The sequence below is a fragment of the Ochotona curzoniae genome, unplaced genomic scaffold (assembly GCF_017591425.1).
Source record: "Ochotona curzoniae isolate NIBS_2020 unplaced genomic scaffold, NIBS_Ocur_1.0 scaffold_3835, whole genome shotgun sequence".
Lineage (NCBI taxonomy): Eukaryota > Metazoa > Chordata > Mammalia > Lagomorpha > Ochotonidae > Ochotona > Ochotona curzoniae.
This window is the reverse complement of record NW_024467114.1, coordinates 34,750,598-34,773,002: the sequence shown is the minus strand read 5'-3', so window position 1 is coordinate 34,773,002 and position 22,405 is coordinate 34,750,598. Positions and strand designations below refer to the sequence as shown.

General features: G+C 39.1%; 1 protein-coding gene across 1 annotated transcript in view; it reads right to left on the bottom strand.

Annotated features, from left to right (window-relative positions):
* Positions 1-985: 985 nt before the first annotated feature.
* The window catches only part of AGMO (alkylglycerol monooxygenase), a 292,645-nt gene continuing 271,225 nt past the window's right edge, over positions 986-22,405 (bottom strand). The window contains exon 13 of the mRNA XM_040964982.1: positions 986-1,334. Within this exon, the coding sequence (XP_040820916.1) occupies positions 1,266-1,334 (69 nt within the window). The 3' untranslated portion in view covers positions 986-1,265. The remainder of the gene's footprint in view (positions 1,335-22,405) is intronic.

The following is a 22,405-nucleotide window of genomic DNA, read 5'->3' as shown; positions in this document are numbered from 1 at the left end:
AACCCTACTTCTGACGCTTGAGACATAATTTGTTAATTTTTCCATCATGCCAACTTTAATCGGCTGCTGCTGTTCCAATATGAAGAAGACATATACTGGAATCTTGTGCCCAATGAACTTGCAGACCGCAGCCTGGCTGCTGATAGCTACATACTTTTTCTTTGTTCTGAGCTTAAGTAACAGACTCATAAAGTGAACTAAAAATCCGATCAGTCTCTCTAGCCTGGTGCTGAATGTATGTGCATCCCAATAATGAATAACTCTTGTAATTATTTAAATTACAACTTGAAATATATACCAAAAAAAAGAATATTAAAGGAGAGGAGAGAAAGTTCTGTTCCCACTTTTACAAGCTCTCCTCATTTAATTCAGCTTCTCCCTGTTAGTTCCCTGCTAATGAAATCTTTGGCAGATTTTCACAATTCCAGTGCTTACCTAACACCATAGGTAATTTTATTTAGAGAATTTTATAAATATTATCATAAGAACTCCAGGCACGGGGCTTAATATATGCTCACCAATTTACCGAACAAATTGACTAAACATACGAGCTGTACGTATCCCAATTTGGGCAGGTAAGCCAATTATTTCTGACATGTCTTATTGATTTTCATGTCAACAATGTCTCCTTCTATAACATGGTGTCTTCATTTATGTAGGTTTGGAAAGGTGAAAAGTATTAGGCTCACAACTTATTAATACATTTTTATGATAATAAACCCAAGGGTACTTTCAAATGGTATGCTTAGTTCAATGCAAAGAATGCTTCAAGCTCATGAATGATTTTGTTTGTAACATGCATTTTTCTGTATTTTTTAAAGGCCCTTCGTTTACATGAATTTCAAAATGTTTTGGCCAAAATAAACATTTCAGTGCCACTCTGTGCTAGCTTTTTGGCATCCCTTGATAGATATCTCTGTACAGGTTTTGCAAACATTGAAATGATACCCCATCAAAACAAAACCACAACAAAAGCAAATGTGATGTTCCTCTTTTATTGTTTGCTCATTTTTTCTCTTTCTCTCTTCATATGCACCATATACATCAGTGAACACAGCATTGTCAATTTGTTTTTCAACTGTCTGAGTAAACGAAATTAATGTAGCTTACTTCAATTTTGATGAAAAACAATCCTTGTAAAGCAAGACACAATAAACAAGCAGTTCATATTGGCATCGTACCAGGCAATCATTGTTCTACATGCAGGAACCCAAATTGTCAGGAAAGACAGGCTCAGACAAGACACGTGGCTGCTCATGCTCAGATCATTTCCAAGGGACAAGTTGCTTTACGCTTCTTACACCCCAGAAAGCGACGCAGACAGAGAAGAAAATCTGACAAAATAGAACATAAGGAAGAAAAACAGTTAGTACTGGATCAGCTCTTTTTGTTCAACTACATTGGAAACGTTGGGAAATGAACAATATTTTACAAAGTTAAGTCATGTAAGCTGAATGTAGCCAATGTCCACTGGAAAGACTTAAAATGTGTCACATGAAGACAGAAATAGGAGGAAGAAGTTTTGCTTCCATGGCTCTTACCTTTTGCTCACAAATTGGGAGTTATTTCCATGGACGAGTGTTAGAAGTCAACGAACAATGTAGAACTTGGTTTTGGCACGGGTGAGGAAGGGCTAGTGCATGCTGCTTGCACCTTAGGAACTAGTGTCAGAGTTTCTGTAGTGTAGGAAGCCTTTGGAACAGGAAACATGAAAATACTGTGAAAGAAACATTGCTGTGGGACCCTGCCTGGAGGAGCTTCCCTCAACTTAAATTACGCTGGAAGTACTGCTGCCTACAGATCATTTGATCTTATCAGGTGCTACAACGCAACTGCAAAACTCCCTCTAAGATGAAACACCTAACTAAATCATCTCAAGCAACCTCTAGTGAACATGGAGACCATCTCCCTCAGCTTGGACACCAGCAGAATCTCCCAATAAATCACCAACTATTTGCCACTCAAAATTTCCAAAGGTCTAGGGCTCGAACAGAGAAGAATGGTGGCCCCTGTGCTTGTAGGCTTGTTCCTTGTACAAAATCGTAATGCCACCAGGCCAGGCCATGTCTTTACTCCTCACTGGCCACTTAAGCAACTTTCTGCCTTTCCTTTTCCTGTGTTCTAATCAGGAACATCATGCTAGAGGTGTGGCCCTAAGAACGGGAAAGAAAGAAATTTGTATGAGAAGTTTTATAACTTTGCTCTTGCTGTGCAAACTTTCTGTGTTAGAATTGCCCCTCACCAAGAAGATCACTGTAGCTGTTTGACCTATTAAATAGACAAGAGAAACGCATCTAATTAGGAAGAGGATGACATGAAAGATCCTGTTCTTGAGGTGAGTCCTTAGGCACTAACTGAGGCTGGAGACACAGAAAAATACCGCCAAGTCTAGAAATCTGATTAAAGCAAAGGAGCCACCATAACAACAATAGCAGATCACTTTATCCGCCGAAGTTTAGATTGGTGATTGGGATATCTAGCTTATGTGAACTTCTGGCTCTTTCTAATCACCTTTCATGTTGGCCAGGCTGAGAGCTTGCTTCTGGCATGGACAGATATGAAAAATAAAATCAGCAGCTATTCCAAAGTTGGAGTCAAGAATAATATTCACATTTTGGAGTTGTCTCAGAAGTCAAATACGATATTTTTAAAAGCTTGTCTTGATTTTGTTTCTTTTGACTGTAATTCAAGAAAGATGACCTCATGGGATTTCTCATGGTGTTGCCAGGTAAAACAATGCCAAGACCGGGGAAGGGAGGTAGGAAGCACATGTGAAAGTTCAGATTTTGCAAGGAATGTGTTTATTGATAAAGATGGCTTCACTGTTGTCAGAGAAGTGTCAAGTGTCAAGTGCGATGGAGATGAAAAGTGTTTTATATTGGCCTGAAGATGGATCCAGAATAGTCTTCCATTGGACCCAGAATAGGCTTTCTTTTAAAAGATTTATTAATTCGTTTGAAAGACAGAGTTACAGAGTGAGAGAGTGACAAACAGGGAGAGAGGATTAAAGAGAGATAAAGAAAACTTTTATCTGCTGGTTCATTCCTCAAATGGGTGCAAGTCAGGTCTGGGCCAAGTCACAGCCAGGAACCAGAAGCTTCATTTGGTTCTCTTACATGGGTGCAGGAGCCAAGCACATGGGCCACCTTCCACTGCATTCTTAGGCAGATTAGCAGGAAGCAGGACCAGAAGTGGGAGAACTGGGACATGAACACGAGCCAGTGTAGGATGTTGCAGGAATGGTCACTACTACAATGCCATCCTACCCCCTGAATATTCCAAAAGTAGTTAATAGATACCTTATTTTGTACATTTGACAAAACAAATTTTTATGAGTTTTGAGTCTGCTGTATATGGTTATAGGAATTAACCCGTCAGGAAAGGCTGAAGGCAATTATTTCTGTGAAAACTTGCAGTCTGACATTTTCCAGATTTTATTATTTAGTCTATAGTCTTGAGGAAAAGGCTTTGTTTCCACTTGCCAATTGTTGAATTCTCTATCTCGTGGAGGGTTATGCCTGTGGTTATATAATAAACCAAAAGTATGTCATAGTAAAAACTGAAATACTAATAATAAAATTTAAAAAATGTAAGGACAGAAGGAAGAAAGAAAAGTAAGAATATTAGTATGCTCATATATATATGTGTATAAATTTACATAGGAAAACAGATTCTCTTTCATATGAGTTTATGTGTCTATATACGTAATATATATAATAAAATGTACACAACATATATAACATTATGTTAAAAAATTATTTAACATAGACTAAACTACTTGGCTACTACAGTGATTCTATTTTAAATTTTCCTTTCCTGGCTCCTTTCTTGATTCTTCTGTTATGCTCTCCTTCCTAAGCGTCTGTAGTTGATCACATTAAATATATACTTTAGATCCAGGTATTTATTCAATTAAGGCAAGAGAATCGCTAGAAGAATAAATGGAAATTACAACCTCTCTATTTTCTTTTCACCATATTCTTCTGTGATTTACAAATGCAATGTTTCTGGATACGCAGGAACTCAATGTACGAATGTGCAGTGATTTTTGTCCTGGGTCTGGGCAAGCCCCACGCTTTTCACAGCTGGATGCAAAGTCGGAGACAAAGGAAGTTCATTCCCAGTGTCAGGCCCTCCTTGGGCTGACACATCATTACTGCTCCTTGCCTTCACACGGTCTCCCTGGCTTCCCAGGGATTTCAGCTCACACACTTGAACCTTGGCCTGTACAGATGCTCTCTACACTTCCGCCACTCCTTCCAGAACCTTCATTGAAATGGCAGGTGGTTAACCCAAGCCGCTCATCCATATGAAAATGCTAGTGAGAACTGCTGTGTTATTTGACTGCCCTGCCCAGTGATGTCTGTATTTTAAGAGGTTTTATGCCAAATAACTATAAAGACAAACAGGGAAGGAATGGCATCTTAAAGGTGAGAGGAAATGTTACCTAGCTCTGTTGTCCTGCATATGCGGTGTCGCCTCCAACCACAAACCTAACATACTGATGATCTTTCTAAAAGGAAAACCTTCAGAAGAAATAGAAATGACCAGTTTTACTTTCAGTCTATTCTTCCACAATATGTGGTCCAATGCATCCCAAGAACCAAAACCTTGGAGACAGTATATTCAGACATTGCATCTACTACTTAGTAGTCTTGCATTTTCTCTTTTGGCATATTTGTGTCCCTTCTTCCCAAGACAATGCAATCGCAGCTGTGTTTTATGTAACGTCAGGTAAGGATTTGTTGCTATCTATACTTTCAAATCTAACAAATATTTGTTTTTGCTAGTTTTAAAATAAGCATTAAAGTTCTTATCTGAGGAAGAAAAAATTGAAAATAAATTTCATGGAATATACTTATAACAATGCTTTATGTGGAAAAATGCATTTTCCCATTGTTGATTGTTTATTTAGATTTTCATTTTAAATGTTTGGTGCATTTGATAGGCAGAGAAAGACATAAAGAAAAACTTATTGGCAGAAAGAGGGAGTGCTCCCATCACAAATTCATTTCCCAAATGCCTGCAGAAGCTGGGACTCAGTCCAGATCTCCCAGGAGAGACCTCACGGCTCCTCTCCAGGGCTAGCAGGAAGCTGGAATCAGGAGCAAGGGGCCGGGACTGACTTGAGGTATGCTGGGATGGAAGATTGGCTTCAGAAGAACTAAGCTAAATGACTTCTCCTGATATTCACTTTTAAACAAGAGATGAAAATAAGTACGCACAATCAAGCTTTTCAAAACTTGAGCACACACACAGAGAAATATTAGAATAAAGTTTTATAACCCTGCAGTTGCATTCTGGAAACTGAGAAATCACGCATGTCATATTTGACTCAACAAGGAGTAAAAGACACTTATGGTTAGACTGACAAAATGTAGTAGCTAAACTCACACGGCAAGTGCAGAATCTTTCACTTCAACCATTCCTGAGAGCTGACTGTGTGTTACAATGTACAATAGACTATTCACTCTTAAACATATGGGGGAAACTGGCATTGTTTTTGCCGTACTCCTGAAGACCAAGGATTTGATCATCCGAGCAATGTCTGTGCTGACACAGCTATATTGGAAAGCCACAAAAATTAACAATATGGTTAGAGATCTCTTATAGATCGTGAAAAAAAAACTATAATTCAGAGTACAGTTGAGCACAGTTGGCATGAATTAGCTACTGTACATGCAAACTCATCTGGTTGAAATTGTCTGAATCATAATTAGCATAAAGTGAAAATAGATGCTACATTTCTCCAAAACATCTGTGTGTTGTTTTCATGTTGGAATTCGAAGTTGTGAGCAAAGCAGCTTTACCTTTCTCAATTGAAGTGCCCAAAGGTACAAATGTGGCAACATTTCCAGCTTTCCAGGTTCAACATGCAGCAACAGCTAAACTGGCCATCAAAACTGATCAGAAATGACTAATGTTCATGAGGCAGCCAGAATATTTCTTCAAATGGAGGGTGACTACATTTTTCATGGTTCAGGTCCTCAGGACTTCAGAAGAATAGTATTTTAGACAACTTTTGCCTCAACTACAAAAGAGAAATAGCGCAAATGCACGCAGGAAACGGTGATCATAAGGTAATATCACTCAATGGTCCAGCATCTTTTGTGGAAAGTTAAGTCAGGAAGAAAGTTGACCATTATGCTGGGAAAAATATTTTTTTTTTGGGAAAGGCTTACTTTTTAAGAAAGAATGCTTTTCCATCAAGAAGATTCTCCCATCTATAAGTATGTATGCTCACCAGGGAACATAACAGAGTATTTTTTTATGAATATGAGCAGGAAGTTTTTTTTTTAAGTGCAATGAAAACTTTTAAGGATGGTCTGTTTTCATTTTTATGAAGTTGAAAATAAAACAAGAGTTGGAAACTTACAAGGCACTTGATGGACATTACCTGGTTTAACTCTGTGCTGAGTGTTTTATGCCTTCACATTAGCAACGGGCAAACCATTGAGCATGACCTAACCCCATGACCTAACAACAATGCCTGAAATTTTGCTTTTTCCACAGTAGGAGTCCAAGGAATTTGGAAATACATTTTGAAAAAATTCTTCTTTTTTACTTCCATATTTCTCTAAATAATCTTGGACTACCACTCAAAATACAATCTCATCAGCACAAAATTACTGACCTCTTTTGGTGAGTTTTGAAACCGAAGAGATTTGGATAAAATGTTGCTGGGTTAATCATTATCCTCATGCGTCCGGAAAGAATTTTCACAAACAGGGAGAAACATGACATTTAGTCTAAAAGTCAAAATATTGCACTTTCCTGATGCTCTTTCATTTCTGAGATTGAAAGCATCTTTAGCCCAACTCTGACATCAGTCAGGTCTCATCTACTCAGTCGGCACAATCCTATCCCCAAAGCAAGCTGATTGCCATTGTACTTACTACAGAGAAAAGCCTGATTCTTCCTTATTTTTTTTTTTCTGAAATGAAGAGCTTGAGGCCTCCTACACAGGTAACAGTCTTCAGTAACTGAGATACACACACTGAAATCCAGAAGAGTAAAAAAGCTTACATACAGTATTAGCTAACCCTGCTCATCTAGAATTTTCCATCTGAAAATTTCTTAGTATGTGTCTTCCATCTAGGAAATAAGTGGGGAAAAAAAAGTATCTTTAAAACTCAGTTCCATTTTAGGCCAAAAACAACAACAACAACAAATGTGCCGTAGTTACAGAAGCCCTGGTGATGTCTGATTTTAAAAACAAGTTGCTCTCAAGATAGGTTTTGAAAGGATCTCTTTGCATTGTTTGTGCTGTGTCAAAGGGCAGATCGGGCGTCCCCCCCCCCACCCCCCCAGTTAATGGGAACTTCCAGGAGTCAGCTCTTAAGAGGACTGGAGACCCCAGATGGCTCACAGCTTGCGGGGTTTCTCTCTGTGCCCTGCCAGAGATGGGGCTTGCCAAATGGTGTCTCGCACAAGCCCCAAGTCATAAACCGCATCCTCCAGGGCCAGTCCTGCCAGAACTGAGCCCAAGGGGATGCAGTCTGGGCTGATGGGAGACCATGACCGCTTCCTAAGGAAGCCGCAGCTGCTTTCCTGAGAGACACCCCAGATGCCTGCGTTTTTCCTTACTTTCCATTTTTGACTACCTGTTCTGGCAGCAGTTCCAACAAAGGCAGGGGCAGGCGGCAGGCACCCAGCTGTTTTCAATAAGCCTTGGCAAGACAGGTACTGATGACATAAACATCACAGACATTGGAGAAGCCTATTTTCTAGCTTGCAAGCTGTAAAAAAGGTGTGAGCCAACACTCTACCTCTCTGCTCAAAATAATGGTGAGGATGGTGGGTGGGGGCTTTAGTCATGAAAGTGAACATTCTTAAAGAAATGATATCCTAAATTTGGGGGAAGAACTTCTGATCCCACCAAGTATTGAAAAAAAAAATGTGAAATTTATAAATTTAGAAGGCAACTGGTACTTTTTTTCTTAAGTGAAACAACAAGGTCAAAATATGTACTTACTTTGACTTCTTATTTTCCTGTGGCCAAGGCAAGAAACAATGAGATGTGGCATTATCCATTTGAATTACATAGCACATTTTTCTTTTTCATTGACATGTTCTCAAACATAGAACATTAAAATCTAATACGTTACGATCTCTGAGTGGGTATACTATTGCAATACCACATAACGTCTTCTGTTCATATCAATATAAATTCCAGAAATCTGGAGAAGATGTTAACTCATATTTTAATTAAGACATGTTTTTTTTTTCGGGCTTTTAGCCATCATAACCATTTAATGGATTTAATATTTGCACATTAAGAAAAATGTACATAACTTACTTTTGCTTATATGTCAAAATGTAGGCTTTTGTGTTTTCTGTCTGACCTATGAGAATAGGAATTTATTTAAAAACTGAAGGAAATGCAGTTAAATCTCAATATTCTACACTGGCAGGTGACTGTTCAGTTTCCTGTAAAACAGAGTGATGTTTCTATCAGAGTTGGCTTAATTTAAGACTCCCACTTACGTTATGTCCCAATGATTCACAAAAATGATATCTGGCTATGTCCAGTCTCTTGAACCGATCTACTGTTTTTTTCCATAATTTTTGTTCTTCAGATGTGCCATGCAATGCCATCGGATCTGCATTCTAAATTGAAGCTTTTCGAAACAACAAAACAAAACAAGAGAAAAGAAAAAAACCCAAATGCTACTGAGCAAAGGCAGCACAGGGAGATCTCTTTAAGTTCTTTCAAAAGTATGGTTTTGACAGAATGATTATAATTCAAATAAAAAGTCACTTAGCTTAAACCGAAAAGATTGCTGGTAAATTAAAGAATAGGCTAAGAATGATGTGCTGAATAAACATTGCAAGGAGTGATCTAATGAAACCAAAATAATTCTGGAAAAGGAATAAGAAGGCTTAGTTGTTCCTGTTGAAGACTTTGCCTCGACAAGTTATTTGGTTTGTAAGTCTCTGAATCCACCAAAGAGAGACAATGAAGAATTTTCCTGATCTTCCACGCAATTCTAGTGAATGCTGACTTAACTTTTACAAATGGTAAAGCACTATAAAGAACCATAGAGCACTTTACCTAGACTGATCGGGGATGGGGTTTTATTATAAAAGTAATATATTAAAACTAAACACAGAGTGACAGATCATCAAAAATTGGAAATAAGAGATTTTAATCAGCTTCATTTCATTGGTGACCGTTACTTAAGAGGATGCTCTTAAAGTTTTAGATATATAGCTGTCATAAAAGTATAAATCTTTTACGATCTGGAATGAGATGTTTGTGTTTAGTTAAACTTACAGATGCAGCATTACTTGATATAAATTCATTATTTACCTAAACATTTAAGAACATGGAGTTTGTTGCTTTTCCTGAGTTCTGTGCTGACTCTTTGTTATTCATTTTAGTCCTAAAATCATTTTAATATTAATTCCTTCCTTATGTTTGATGTAAAAATGTGGAATAAATAATCTTTTGTAAAAACTCTCCCACTCACACCCTGTCATCGAATTTCTGTTTCCAACATTCATGTTGTATTAAATGCCCTATTCATAATCAAAACTGCCTTCAAAACCATTAGTTTTATACAGAACTATTTCCAGAGGGGAACCTAGGCAGCATAATAAAATACACACAATCAAAATTCTGAGGCCAGTGTTGTGACGCAACAGGTTAAGCCACCATTTGCAATGTTGGCATCCCGTGTGGGCACCCATCTGCATTCCAGCCGTTCCATTTCTAGTCAAGCTCACTGCTAATGGCCTGGGGAAAGCAGTAGAAAATGGCCCAAGTTCCAGAGTCCCTGCCACCCACAGGAGAGATCCAATGAAGCTCCTGGCTCTTGGCTTCAGCTTGGTTCTGCCATGGCTGTTGCAATCACTTGGGGAGTGAGAGATCTTTCTCTTTCTCTCTCTGTAGCTTTGACTTTCAAATAAATAAGTACATCTTTAAAAACAAAAATAACTAACAGACACATCGTTGATGGCAATGTTTCTTGAAAACTTTAACAAATGCAAGAAGGACATTGAGCAAAGCTGAATCAATTCTGAGCAGAAATAAGACAATGGAGCAGTGAATCCTGGGACCAAGCATTTGAGAGCACAGCACCCTGATAAAGGCCCAAATTTGAAGGTGGTGATGAAGAAGGTAAGCAGACTTCCATGGAAGATGTCCCATACTTTTGCTGTTTTATATACAGTACTTACCTACTGGACAATCAAACCCCTTAAAAACATAATGGAAGTTTCAGTTTAGACTCTATATGGAAACACCTAACAAATGAATGTCAGAATTGACAAATGGTCAACTTCCAAGTTCTTTTCAAATGAATGCACTCTGGGGTTCGTCCACTGGTTGCTCAGCACTAGGTGTGAATCAAGAGCAAAGATCTGGACTTGGTCCCCAGTGGCCTGCAGCCATTCCTGAGTATTTACGAGAGTCTTACTTTATTCCAGACAGTCCCCTGTTGGCTGAGACTTAACTGATGAGTAATACGGTCCTTGAATTCATGGAACTGAGCTCTACATAGTTGTGGACAAACGCATCTGTTAAAGGCTGGTCAAATTGTGTACACATCATTTCAAAATCTTCAGAGTTATCTTCACAATGATGTCATTAAATATAAAAGTGTTTCAGCTAGATCAATCATGGGATTATATTACATTTTCCACTGACTTGGGTTATTTGTGAAATGAATCATATTCATTGCAGCTGCCTTATAGAATTCTTATATTAGGAAGCAGTGAGTCATCTTTGTGTAGCAGATAGAGTGTTCCCTAAAGGAATCATAACTCAATGCTGTGAGTGGCATTTTTGGATACAAAAGAAGCACATTTGAAGCACAATTCCACCTTGGGCAAGTTATTTCATTTCAAGGAGGCCTCAGGAGCTTCAGCTGAGAAGTTGTAATGCTGTAAATTAGAATGATTAATTGAAACAAGTAACTAATAGCATCATTATATATATCTATATATAAAATGTATATATAAATATACACAGACGTTTGGCAAAGTTAGTGCGTAACTGATTTCACGTTCCAATTGATATTAGGCCAGCCCTAACTGGTGTTTTCCAAGCTTTGTTCTATAAAGATTTTAGTGTAATTCTTCCCACCCAAGTGATTATAAAATAAATAACAAAACCATATTTTTTCAAAGGACAAGGATAAAGCCAATGCAATATAAGTTCAGATACTTATTTTTCTCCCTGTATACTCTTTCACCAATCACCTCATAAACTAGTGGTGCACATTTAGCTGAGACACTATTCATACTGGGTGACCATTATTGTACAGCAAGTTAATCCAGTGTATGGGATTCCCGTGTCTCATTTTAAAGCCCTCTTGGGGTGACCAGGCCCAGAACTGGCTGTTGAAGGTATTTTGGGAGTGAACCTGAGGATGGAAGAGCTTTTTCCCTCACCCTGCCTTTCAAGTAGATCAAAATAAATAGACATTGAAAAATGGTTTTGGTACTCCACATTGAAATGCCTGGTTTAATATCAGGCCTTGCTGCTTTCTCCAGCTTTCTGGGACCCAATACCTTGGGAAGCAGTAGCAATGGGTTCCCACCATCCATAAGTGATCTGGACCGAGTTCCCATCTCCCAGAGGAATGATTGGGTAATGACCCAATGGGTGAGATCTCTTTCTTCTCTTCCTCCCTCTGTCCCTGCTAAACCAAATAAAGTAATACACTTAAAAAGAACAATGAAGAAATCTTCAACTTTTCTCTTTGTGGTTCTTGGAAAACCAGAAGCCATATGCTAAAGCTTTTCATCCTTTCTTTCACAAAATACGGAATCATTTCATTTTCCTTGCTTTCTTTTTCTGTCCATCAGGAGCAAAGAAATAGAAAATCTTTAGAGTCTATTCTAAATTCTATTATCACAAAAGCTAGTAGAGTTGACTAGGGATAAAATATTCCCTGGTTGGGTCTCCATAAAGCTTGATTTGTAATGAAAAGAACACATCAGAAACACTGCACCATCTAGCTTTAATTGCTAGCATGAAAAGATAATTGAAATAGCAGAGGAAAGGAGATAAAAAATACTTTGGTAACAGAATGATCCACTTGTCTGCAGTGTGTACAGAGCCTGGCAAAGGCTGCAAGAGGCAGATTCTCAGCTGTTGATTCCTAGACACAAGATTCCAGGTGTGCCTGCAAAGGAGCAACCTCGAGCAACTGCCTGGCATTTTTCAAAGCTACACTGGGGCAGGTAACCAATCCATGACAGCAACGATTCCTACCAACAGTTGCTAATTTGATGGCTACTGGTAATGATGGTGGGTTTCATGACCCTCAAACATTTTCAAGCTAACATGCTATGATTGTTTACGCTGTTAATAAAAAAAATTGCTATTGTCTACTTTGAGTTTCAAAATGAAGCCTTATTTTTTTTACAGTTATACCTAGTTCATAAAATTTATGTCATTTTCAAATTTCTGTTTCCAATGACAGTGAAAGGAACGAGTGGGTAAGGAGAACACTAGGTTTTTTTTTTTTAATCTTAAGACTTTATTTTATTTATTTGAAACGCAAAGTTTTAGAGCGAGAGAGGGAGCAATATCTATATAGAGATGGGTCCCCTGGTTCAGCCCTCAAATGGCTGTAGTCACTATGGCTAAACTGGGAGCCTCTTTAGATCACTCAAATGGGTGCAAAGACACAACTGCTTGAGTTGTGTTCCACTGCTCTCACAGGTGCATTGCCAGGGAATTGGACTGGCAGGGAACAGTCAGGACTCTGACCCTCACAAGAGATGCAGGTGTTGCCAGCAGTGGCTTGACAGATTTTTCCCACAACACTGGGCCCTAGGGATCTTAGAACTCATTATGGTGTTGTAAAAAATCGGGGAAAATTTTCACCAAAGTTGGAGATTTCAAAGGGGTGGTGATGTTTTGGGGCAGCATGACTTTTCACAAATCATCTTGGTAGCTGCAAATACGCTTATGATTATGTGAAAAAGATAAGTTGGTGGCTACTACACCAATGTGTTAATAATTGTCACAAAGAAGTAGAGTAAGCGGAACCTTCTTGCTTAGAGCACACAGTTAAAATTGCTCAAGAAAAAATCCCTTAAATAACCCTTGGAGTATGATATACACAGTTTGTGCATCTTAGCTCTCTTTGGTAACTTTTCCACATGCTCAAGTTGAAGAACATTGCTCGACTGAAGAAACCCAGAGAAAGTCCATCAGTGTGTGTTTGAGAATTCAGATCAACCTTGCATGTAGAGGAGTAACAAAACAACAGACAAGATGGAATGCATGGCAGGTGTTCAGGCTTCCTGCTTCTTCATAGGGGTTCTTCACATTATTTCCACTCTGGTGTACGGCTTTAGTCTGTGTTTACTGTGTGTGGTAGCTTTTGTGCAGGTCAGGCAGGCTAGTGGAACGTATCTTGGAGCTAACAGTGAATTCTCCATTCTCAGAGGAGCTTACACACAGCACTGATGTCACTTCAGTTAATCTTAATATATGAAGGAGCATTCAGTTAGGTTCTTTGACATAAAAATTTTGCTTTAAAAGGATGCTTTAAGTGCTTACATCTGCATGCGCCCATTGCTAATTCCAACTTTAGGAGCCCGGGAAGGCAGCAGCTTTATTTCAAACAATCTGACGATTAAATCCAGTGTAAATTCTGTCACAACAAATGTCATGTATCAAGGCTTTCTTTTACAAGTAGAATTAGCTAATTTTAGATTTGAATCCTGACTTGTTACCAAATTATAATCCCCTGCAATAAACCAGTTGCCTATAAAATTTACTACAGGGATTCCCCTTGCCAGGAAGTGGAAATCATAGAGAGAAATTGCACAGAATTCTGGAATAGGAAGTCTGTTCCTTGATAATGTCCCATGAACAAATATGGATTGAACTGCTCCATTTTCTCCATGCTCTTATCAGAAAACAACTCATGATTCAGAAATGTTTTTTCCACTTTTCTCTCCTTCCACTTGCTCTTTCTTCTTCTTTTTTTGTTTGTTTTTTAAGACTTTATTTATTTATCTTTATTGGAAAGTCAGATATACAGAGAGGAGGAGAGACAGTGAGAAAGCTCTTACATCCTTTGATTCACTCCCCAAGTGGCTCAATGACTGGAGCAGCACCCATCCCAAGCCAGGAGCCAGGAGCCTTCTCTGGGTCTCCCATGCAAGTGCAGGGTCCCAAAGCTTTAGGTCATCCACGACTGCTTTCCCAGGCCACAAGCAGGGAGTTGGATGGGAAACAGGGCCTCTGAAATTAGAACTGGTGGTCATATGGGATCCTGGCATGTGCAAGGTGAGGACTCAAGCCACTAGGCTACCACTCCTGGCCCTTGATCTTTAGTCTTCTTTCTTTGCTTTGCTATTTGTAAAGGGAGTTAGTACTACCATTAGACTTGAAGACTCCCCACAGCGTGGGTTGCAGACTGGAATTCTCCCACATGAGTCTGGCAGACGGGTCATGCAGAATGATATTAGTGCATTTAATTTTCAAAACACATACGGTTAGAGCACATGTGCTGTGCAGGGACTGAGAAATGCAGTTCAGAAATAGCGAGGTCTGGGTAATGTTTCAGTGTGGTATGCTTGGTGACTGCTCCCTGAAACTCACGCTGATAACCTTGTCTCTGTGAACACTGGTTTATAATATTTACGTATAGCACTATGGAGAATATCAAAGCTACCAGGCTTTGAAACCCTGCAGCAGGTGCTCCAAAACTTCATGTGAATCAACCCCACAACATGGAATACATTAACTGGAGGACTTCAGGAATTTGGAACTCTGACGTCCTGGGATGTGGATTTAATTGAAACACAGAATTATGACAATCTTTTTTTTTTCTCTCTCTCTCTCTGGAGACAGAATTTTATTAAGTTGCATGCACTTGGATAATTGAGCATGGATATGGTATATCACGATGATGCATTTAAACAATCTCATCTGCTTCCAGATACCTGCTTCATTGAAATACACAGTTCTGCTTTGCTGAAGAAAGGCCCATCCAGAAGTGAGCCAGGCAGGTCTCCCAGGCAGCCAGCCTCCAAGGCTCACGCATACACAAAGCACTTCTGCAGAACATATTTCTGGGTTTCCACTACAAATGAGGGCTGACACATGATATCATCACACCCTTGGTGCATTTCAGAGCTGGACATCAGGGTACAGAGCATCGGGCATGCCCACTGAACCCTTAGGGCAAGCAGCAAGCAACAAGAGCTCCTGGCTGGGGACCCTGCCCTGGCCTGGTTCTATGCCGGAAGCAGTTGTCTGCATCCTGGGAGTCCTTTGCCCAGTGCCGAAAAATTGCTCTTTCTCCACTGCTATGACTTCACAGGATTTCTCCTTCTTTCTTTGGTCATTTTCAGACGCAAAGGTAGAAAATACTAAGAGCCCTGACTGTCACCCTATAACAATGTGCTTTTTTAAAATAATTCTCGACTGCTTTCCCAGGCCACAAGCAGGGAGCTGGATGGGAAGCGGGCCTCCGGGATTAGAACCAGAGGCCATATAAGATCATTCATGTTTGTGAATGAGGAAAATCTCTGGAGAAAAGCTCTGCATACATCACAGTGCTGTGTCATCGCATGCTTTTGAACAACTGATATACAGCTTGTGACAGAAAAAGAAAACAGGTCCTGGATTCAAGAAGAAAGAGGGAGGGACATCATAAACCTGGCACTGAAGCCTTCATGGGGTATGAAACGTGACGTGGAACTGTGCGACCCAGGTATGCCCAAAATAACAACCCTGCCAATTACATCTAACTGATCAAATAGTATTCAAAGAGCATTGGGAAGTGGCTTTGGCTGCCCTTGAATCATGGATGGGGAGGATTTTGTGAACCGTATTTTTTCCTCATTAGTGAATGTTGTTCTGAGACCCAAAGATGAGAAGTTAACATCATATTGAGTCTGTTCTGTGAAGTACCTGGGGACCCAGGAGAGTAAAAAGATGCTCTCATTCCTAACAGGATGTCAGAAACGCAGAGATATAACAAGCCCAACTGCAGGTGAGACTGTAACAGCAGTAGGTGAGAAGCAGAGAGCAAGGATGAGCTGCCATCCACGGTTTAATTCTCCAGATGCAAGCAGCAGCCTAGTCTGGACCAGGCCATAGCTGGGTACCAGGAACTCATCCAGGCCTCACAACTACTCCTGCCGCCCATGCTTTACATAACAGGATGTTGGGAACTAGTAGCCACAGCTACTCAGGGATTTATGCTACACACATTCTGCTATGGGACACAAGGGTTCAAATCCAAAGGCTAAACAATCAATTCCATAACATACAATAAAGAGGATGAGCACACACATACAACGCACACGTACCACACACACACATACAAATTGCTAAAAGAGACTTAGGGCCCAAAGTAAATCTTGACATATGTAATACATGGGTATTTTATATTGCAAAAACTAAATAAAAGTTTATGAAGTTGGGAAGGTAGTATAAACATATGTATATTTTTTTTAACTTTGAAAGATTAAAGATCAGAGTTTTCATGAACTGTCATTTAAACTGCGATCCCAGGATGAAGAGTTTTGGTGGTTGAGGTAGGGGAGAATACTGAAGGCGGAGGCAATAATCCAGGAAGGATAAAGTAAAGATTATTTTTTTGGAACAGCTTGAGAAGTCTAGCCCTCAAATAGAGAAAAAAAAAACGAGAGAGAGAGAGAGAGAGAGAGAGAGATGAGGTGCTAGGCATCAGAGGAAGTGATGGATACATCCCATCTCAAAGTGATGGGTTGGAATTGCTGGCAAGCCTAAGGCTGCGGAGGGCAGGAAGGGGGCTGGCAAACCATCCTGATTGGGCTCTTTCTCTCACGAATGAGAATGGCCAGAACCAGAGGAACATTGGCTTTGTGAGTGGAAAACAAAACAAGATGGACTTAGAGGATTACATCAAAAGAGGGAATGAGTTCTCCTAGAAAATAAGAAAATATTTTATTTTCTCCTGATCATCTTCTAACATCTTTCCCAGCAAAACATCCCCCTAGTTGTTCCTGTCCTACAACTCTCTTCACTTCTTCCATGTTTTTCGTGCCACCTGTCTTTCAAGATGGATCTTCACGTTACATTATTCATGGAATATTTCATCAATTAGTTCCTCCAGAAGACATTGGTAAATAAACTCTACTTCCTCAAAATTTCCAGAAAGCTTCTGATCTTACTTTTTCCATTGTATTTATGACACATTGCCTGCTCTAATGATTATCTTGGTTCTTATTTTTTTTAACTCAATTGAGCATGAATATAGTAAAGAAAAATGGGTATTAATCAAAACATAGGAACAGTCATCCAGATAACTCTTATTAAATTCAAACTTGCAGATTATATCAGTGGAAAGTTAATATCGTTTTAAAATTGTATTTTAGGACACACGTAGTGTAAGGGTAAGTAATTTACTACAAGACTAAATCAATAAATGGCCATTGATTGTTGTTCATTTTTGCAGTTTTTATTGATGTCAAATATGACTTGCATATTTACCCGCTGATATATTAATCTAGTATTCTAAGAAATGCATAGGCTGATGGCGATGTTGTATTTTTGTGATCCTGTCTGTTTTAAGTGGTAATGAAAGCATTCAATTGAATTAGAACAACAAAAAAATTAAGATGTTGGAATGCTTATTAACTTGTTTCACATTCCCAGCATCAGAAGATAAGACAAACACATTAAATAAACACATTTCACATTGTTTCTTTCTGGATCTGACTCCTTGGGGTTGAGCCAACCCAGGAATGTTGGAGAATCACTTGGCCTGTATTTGGCTTCTGGATATTGAGGCCATGTGTGCCGGATCAGAGTTACAGAGCAATTTCCACGATTCTATTCCAATCTCTCTGCAAGTCAAGTTCTTCTGTCAGTTCCTCGAGCCAGAGCTGAGCTCTTGTAAGTCATCTATCAAAACTCCGGAGCTGGCCAGGCATGCTGATGGGTGCGGAGATTCAGTTCATGAAGTCATTTTACCTACATCAGCATCCCAGGAAGGGAGGGGGAAATGGCCTGGTCCCCCCGGACCCCCCCAAAAAAATTCATTCTCCATTTTGTTCTTTGCCTCCTTGACTTCACTTGCCAAAAAGGAGTGCACTGGTGGAAGCCTCACACATAATCCCCTTTCCCCCCAGGAAAATCAAGGCCAACGTCCTGATTTCCTTACAATTAACCTTGATCGAAATATATATGTGTGTGTGTATACATACATACATACATACACACACACACACACACACATATATATATCCCCTGCCTTCTCAAGCTGCCTGACCATTCAGGCATGCTGCAAGAAACTTTCAGAATGAGGGAGCAGTTGGAAGCTCTCTTTTATAAAACTGTTGTTCAACTGATTGTTAACTATCCATGAGATGAATGTGAAGATTGGCTTCTTTCAAGGAATAGCTGCTTGCTGTCCCTGTAGAGAGAAATGCAACAGGAGAAAGTCCTTCCTGCTGCAGAATCTGCAACCTCACAGGTGATTGCTAGCTCTACGTGGAGCACATTTACAACTTTTTTTTAAAGATTGATTTATTTTTATTGGAAAGACATGTCAGATTTAGGAAGCTCTTCTACCCAGTGGTTCACTCCTCAAATGATGGCAATGACTGAAGCTGAGTCAATCCAAAGCCAGGAGCCAAGTGTTTCCGCTGGGTCTCCCAAGTGGGTGCAGGGTCCCTAGACTTTAGACCATCCTTCACTGCTTTCTGAGGCCATAAGCAGGGAGCTGGACTGGAAGCATAGCAACCAGGACAAGAACTTCTGCTCACGTGGGATGCCAGGGCTTGTAAAAGGATTATCCAGTTGAGCCATCACACTGGGTAGGTTTATCAATTTTATAACAGTTTCATTCAGTGTGAAGGTCACGATTCTTAATATTTGGCATGATCTTCTTCACTTTCAGATAATCTCAAACTTGACAAAGTATGTAGACAATTTACATAATTAAGATAATAATTATCTTAGTAATCAGTTCACACAATAGAATTCTAGTCTAAACCGCAGTTTTTCTTTGTAGATAACTTTTTGTTTAATAACTACCCCTGGGTCAGATGAAAAGTACTAATTGGTGGGTTTGCCTACTTTTTAATTATTCTGCTAAAATATTTTTGAAAAATATCAATACTCATGAACAATGTGCTTTGAGAACCATATGATGAAAGTTCTGTTTTTGTCTAGATATTTAGCTTCATATGGTTACTCAAGAATTAGTGAACAACTTATTTAGCTAATTTACATATATCTGAAACTAATCCTTATTTTTAAAGATATTTATTTATTTGAAAGTCAGAAATACAGAGAGGGGGAGAGATACCTAAAGATAGGGAAAGAGAAAGATCTTTCAGGCACTGGTTCATTCTCCTGATGGTCCCGATAGCCAGGGCTGGGTGGCTTGGTGAGGTCAAAGCCGGAAGCCCTGAGTTCCACCTGGTTTTCCCTTGTAGATTCCAGTGTCCAAACACTTGCACCTTGCTTTACTGCTCTCCAAAGTCATTATTACAGAATGGCCTTGAGGTGGGGCAGCTGGATTGCAAACTGGCACCCATAAGAGAAAGTGGCATGACAGGTGGTGTCTTAACTCGCTATGCCACAATATCAGCTTTCTCAATGTTGGCGTTGGAAACCAGAAAAAAAATAAAAATAAAAAACATGGATACAGCCTGATGAATAACAGCCCTAGATAGGAAGCTCGTAATATGTTGAAAATAAAACAGAAAAGTACAATTAAAACGTGAGCAGGTTGGGATTTGATGATGTTGAGCATTCAGCCAAGTATGCCCTTAATGTAAAAACATTTTTTTTCAAGATTTATCCTCTTTTGCAACTTGCTCTGTGGCTGCTGATTAGCAACCACAGGCAGATATTCTTCTTTTTTTTTAAAGATTTACTTAATTTTATTGTAAAGTCAGATATTTAGAGAGGAAGGGAGACAGAGAGGAAGATTTTCTCTGCATTGATTCACTCCTCAGGCAGCCACAACAGCTGGAGCTGTGCTGATCTAAAACGAGGATCCTGGAGCCTCTTCCAGGTCTCCCACATGGGTGCAGAATCCCAAGGCTTTGGGCCGTCCTTGACTGCTTTCCCAGGGCTCAGGCTCGAGTTGGATTAGGACCAGTGCCCATATGGGATCTCGGCGTGTGCAGGGTGAGGAATTTAGCTGGTAGGCTACTGTGTAGAGCCCTACCAGATGTTCTTTATGCCTGAAGTATTTACAGCTACTACCTTAACCTTTGATTTGATAATCATATTTTTCATATTTTGTGAGTGCTTTAAAATACACAGAGAAATGGAAGAACATCGCTAAAGACATTGGTGTCTTTATTTCTGTGATACACAAGGCCATCGCGTAGAAGCTCCACACATCTTCCTCTAGGACCCTCCTAGGAAGACCCAAATCTGTGAATGCTCACATCTCCTCTATAAAATAACATAATATTTGCATATACATTTCGCATATCCTTCCATCTTGTTTAAATTATCCCTAGATTACTTACAATACTCAATAAAATATAAGCGTTATATAAATAGCTGTCTATGGATTTGTCCATGTCCCTCCTCCATCTCTGCTTCTTTCTTCTTTTTCTCTCCTTCTCAAAACATTTATTCCTGTGTGTTTATACTTTAATGTGTATTGACCAAGAACAAGAACTTTCTCCTATTCATTTACAAAAATACCATCACATGTGATGAATTTATACATCAATACGTCATAGTCATTACAGTTCAATAACATCACAAGTTTTAAAGGAATGACCAAAAAGAAATTTCTAAAGAAATTGGATTGGATCCAGTTTTAATCAAGACCACAGTAACTACTGCTTTTTAATTGTATCATCACTGCTGTTAGTGCCTATAGTAGGGGTCACTAGAAGTGCTGTTAAGTGATATCCAAGAGATAATTAACAATTAAACTGTTTGAGAAAATTACACACTGGTATCAGCGCCGTCATATTACACTACTGACTTTTTAGCCTTACAAAATAATTTCTAGATAAAGTGATTCTTGGAGATAAGAATGGTAGTTTGTGAAAGATCGTATTCAGTGAGGAAACTGGACAACTGTGTTACTTGTTCTAAACACAGTGTGAACAACTGGAACATTGATAGACTATTGCAACTAATATCCATGGGGAAACAAAGTTGTATTTCCCCCTGAATAAGCAGTGAGTAGACAGGACTGCGTTTCTATGTCTACAGGTAAGAACTATGTTAACTTACTAACAGTTATCTGTAATTTATAGAATTATAGACAATTTCCATAGCAAAAGACCTGCACTCAAGATTTTCTCTAGACACTAGACAATGTGCAATTTCCCACTGGAGCAAGTACATTTACTTATAACTTTATTAAATGCTGTTCCTAGCCATTGAACATTTATTATCATGATGACTACAATTACCATTGGAAGAACAGCACTGCTACAATTTTGCATTATGTCAATCTATCCAGTAAGTGATTCCTAACCAAGGATAAAATGAGTTAAGAATATCCTGATGTGTAAAATGCTTTTATAAGCAACTTCACTAAAAAAAAATTGTGCTAAAATATACCTTCTCCCTTCTAATTAAAATAGCCGGAGAAATCGCCTCTTCAGGTTGTCCAATAAAAACTTTATTTTGATGAAGCTCTAATATATAACATTTGTATACTGATATGGTAGAATCAGTGTATACAGATAACGGAAATGGAGAGAGATGTAAAAGCAACTGAGAAATCTCATATGAATCTAAGGGAGTTTGGTGCACTTCACTATTTGAGGGTTTCCAAAGACTTAACATCCATCCATATTAAAAGGCAAACATTTCACAGACAGTCCATTTTGGCACATACATACTCTTGCCAAATATTTGACTTCCTTTAAGGACTGAAGCTTGGGCCCTTTTCCAAATTTGAGGGTTGAAATCCCTGCCTCCAACGTGATGGTATTGGGAAGGCGCTAACAGTATGCTTCTGTTCTTTCAGCAATGCCAGGGTACAGGAGAGACAAGCATCAACATAGCAAACTTTCCAATGCATTTCATTAATTCATTTAGAACTATTTGCACTGACTGAATGAACTTTTGCATCCATTCTGTGAAACTTGACTCTTCTTGATAGTTTATTTCTCCCCACAGTTCTCTTATCTAAGCATCTAGCCCATTATCAGACTCTTAGTGCATTCTCAGTAGGTAATTGCTGAATGGACAAGAGAGACAAGTCAACTTTCATTAAAATATGTAGACGGTCATTAGACATTTCTTGAGGGTAAATGTGCCCAAAGTTTATTCCTACTTTATTCATCCCAATGCTGTTCATTGTCTGCCCTAATAAAATCAGCTTTATCTCTTATCAGATTATCTTAATTGACTAGCATCTTATCTAATGTGAAAGGATGTTCAAAAACAGAACTTAGAACTACAAGTTACCTCTCTATAATGCCTGGCCATCTACCCTTTGCCCAA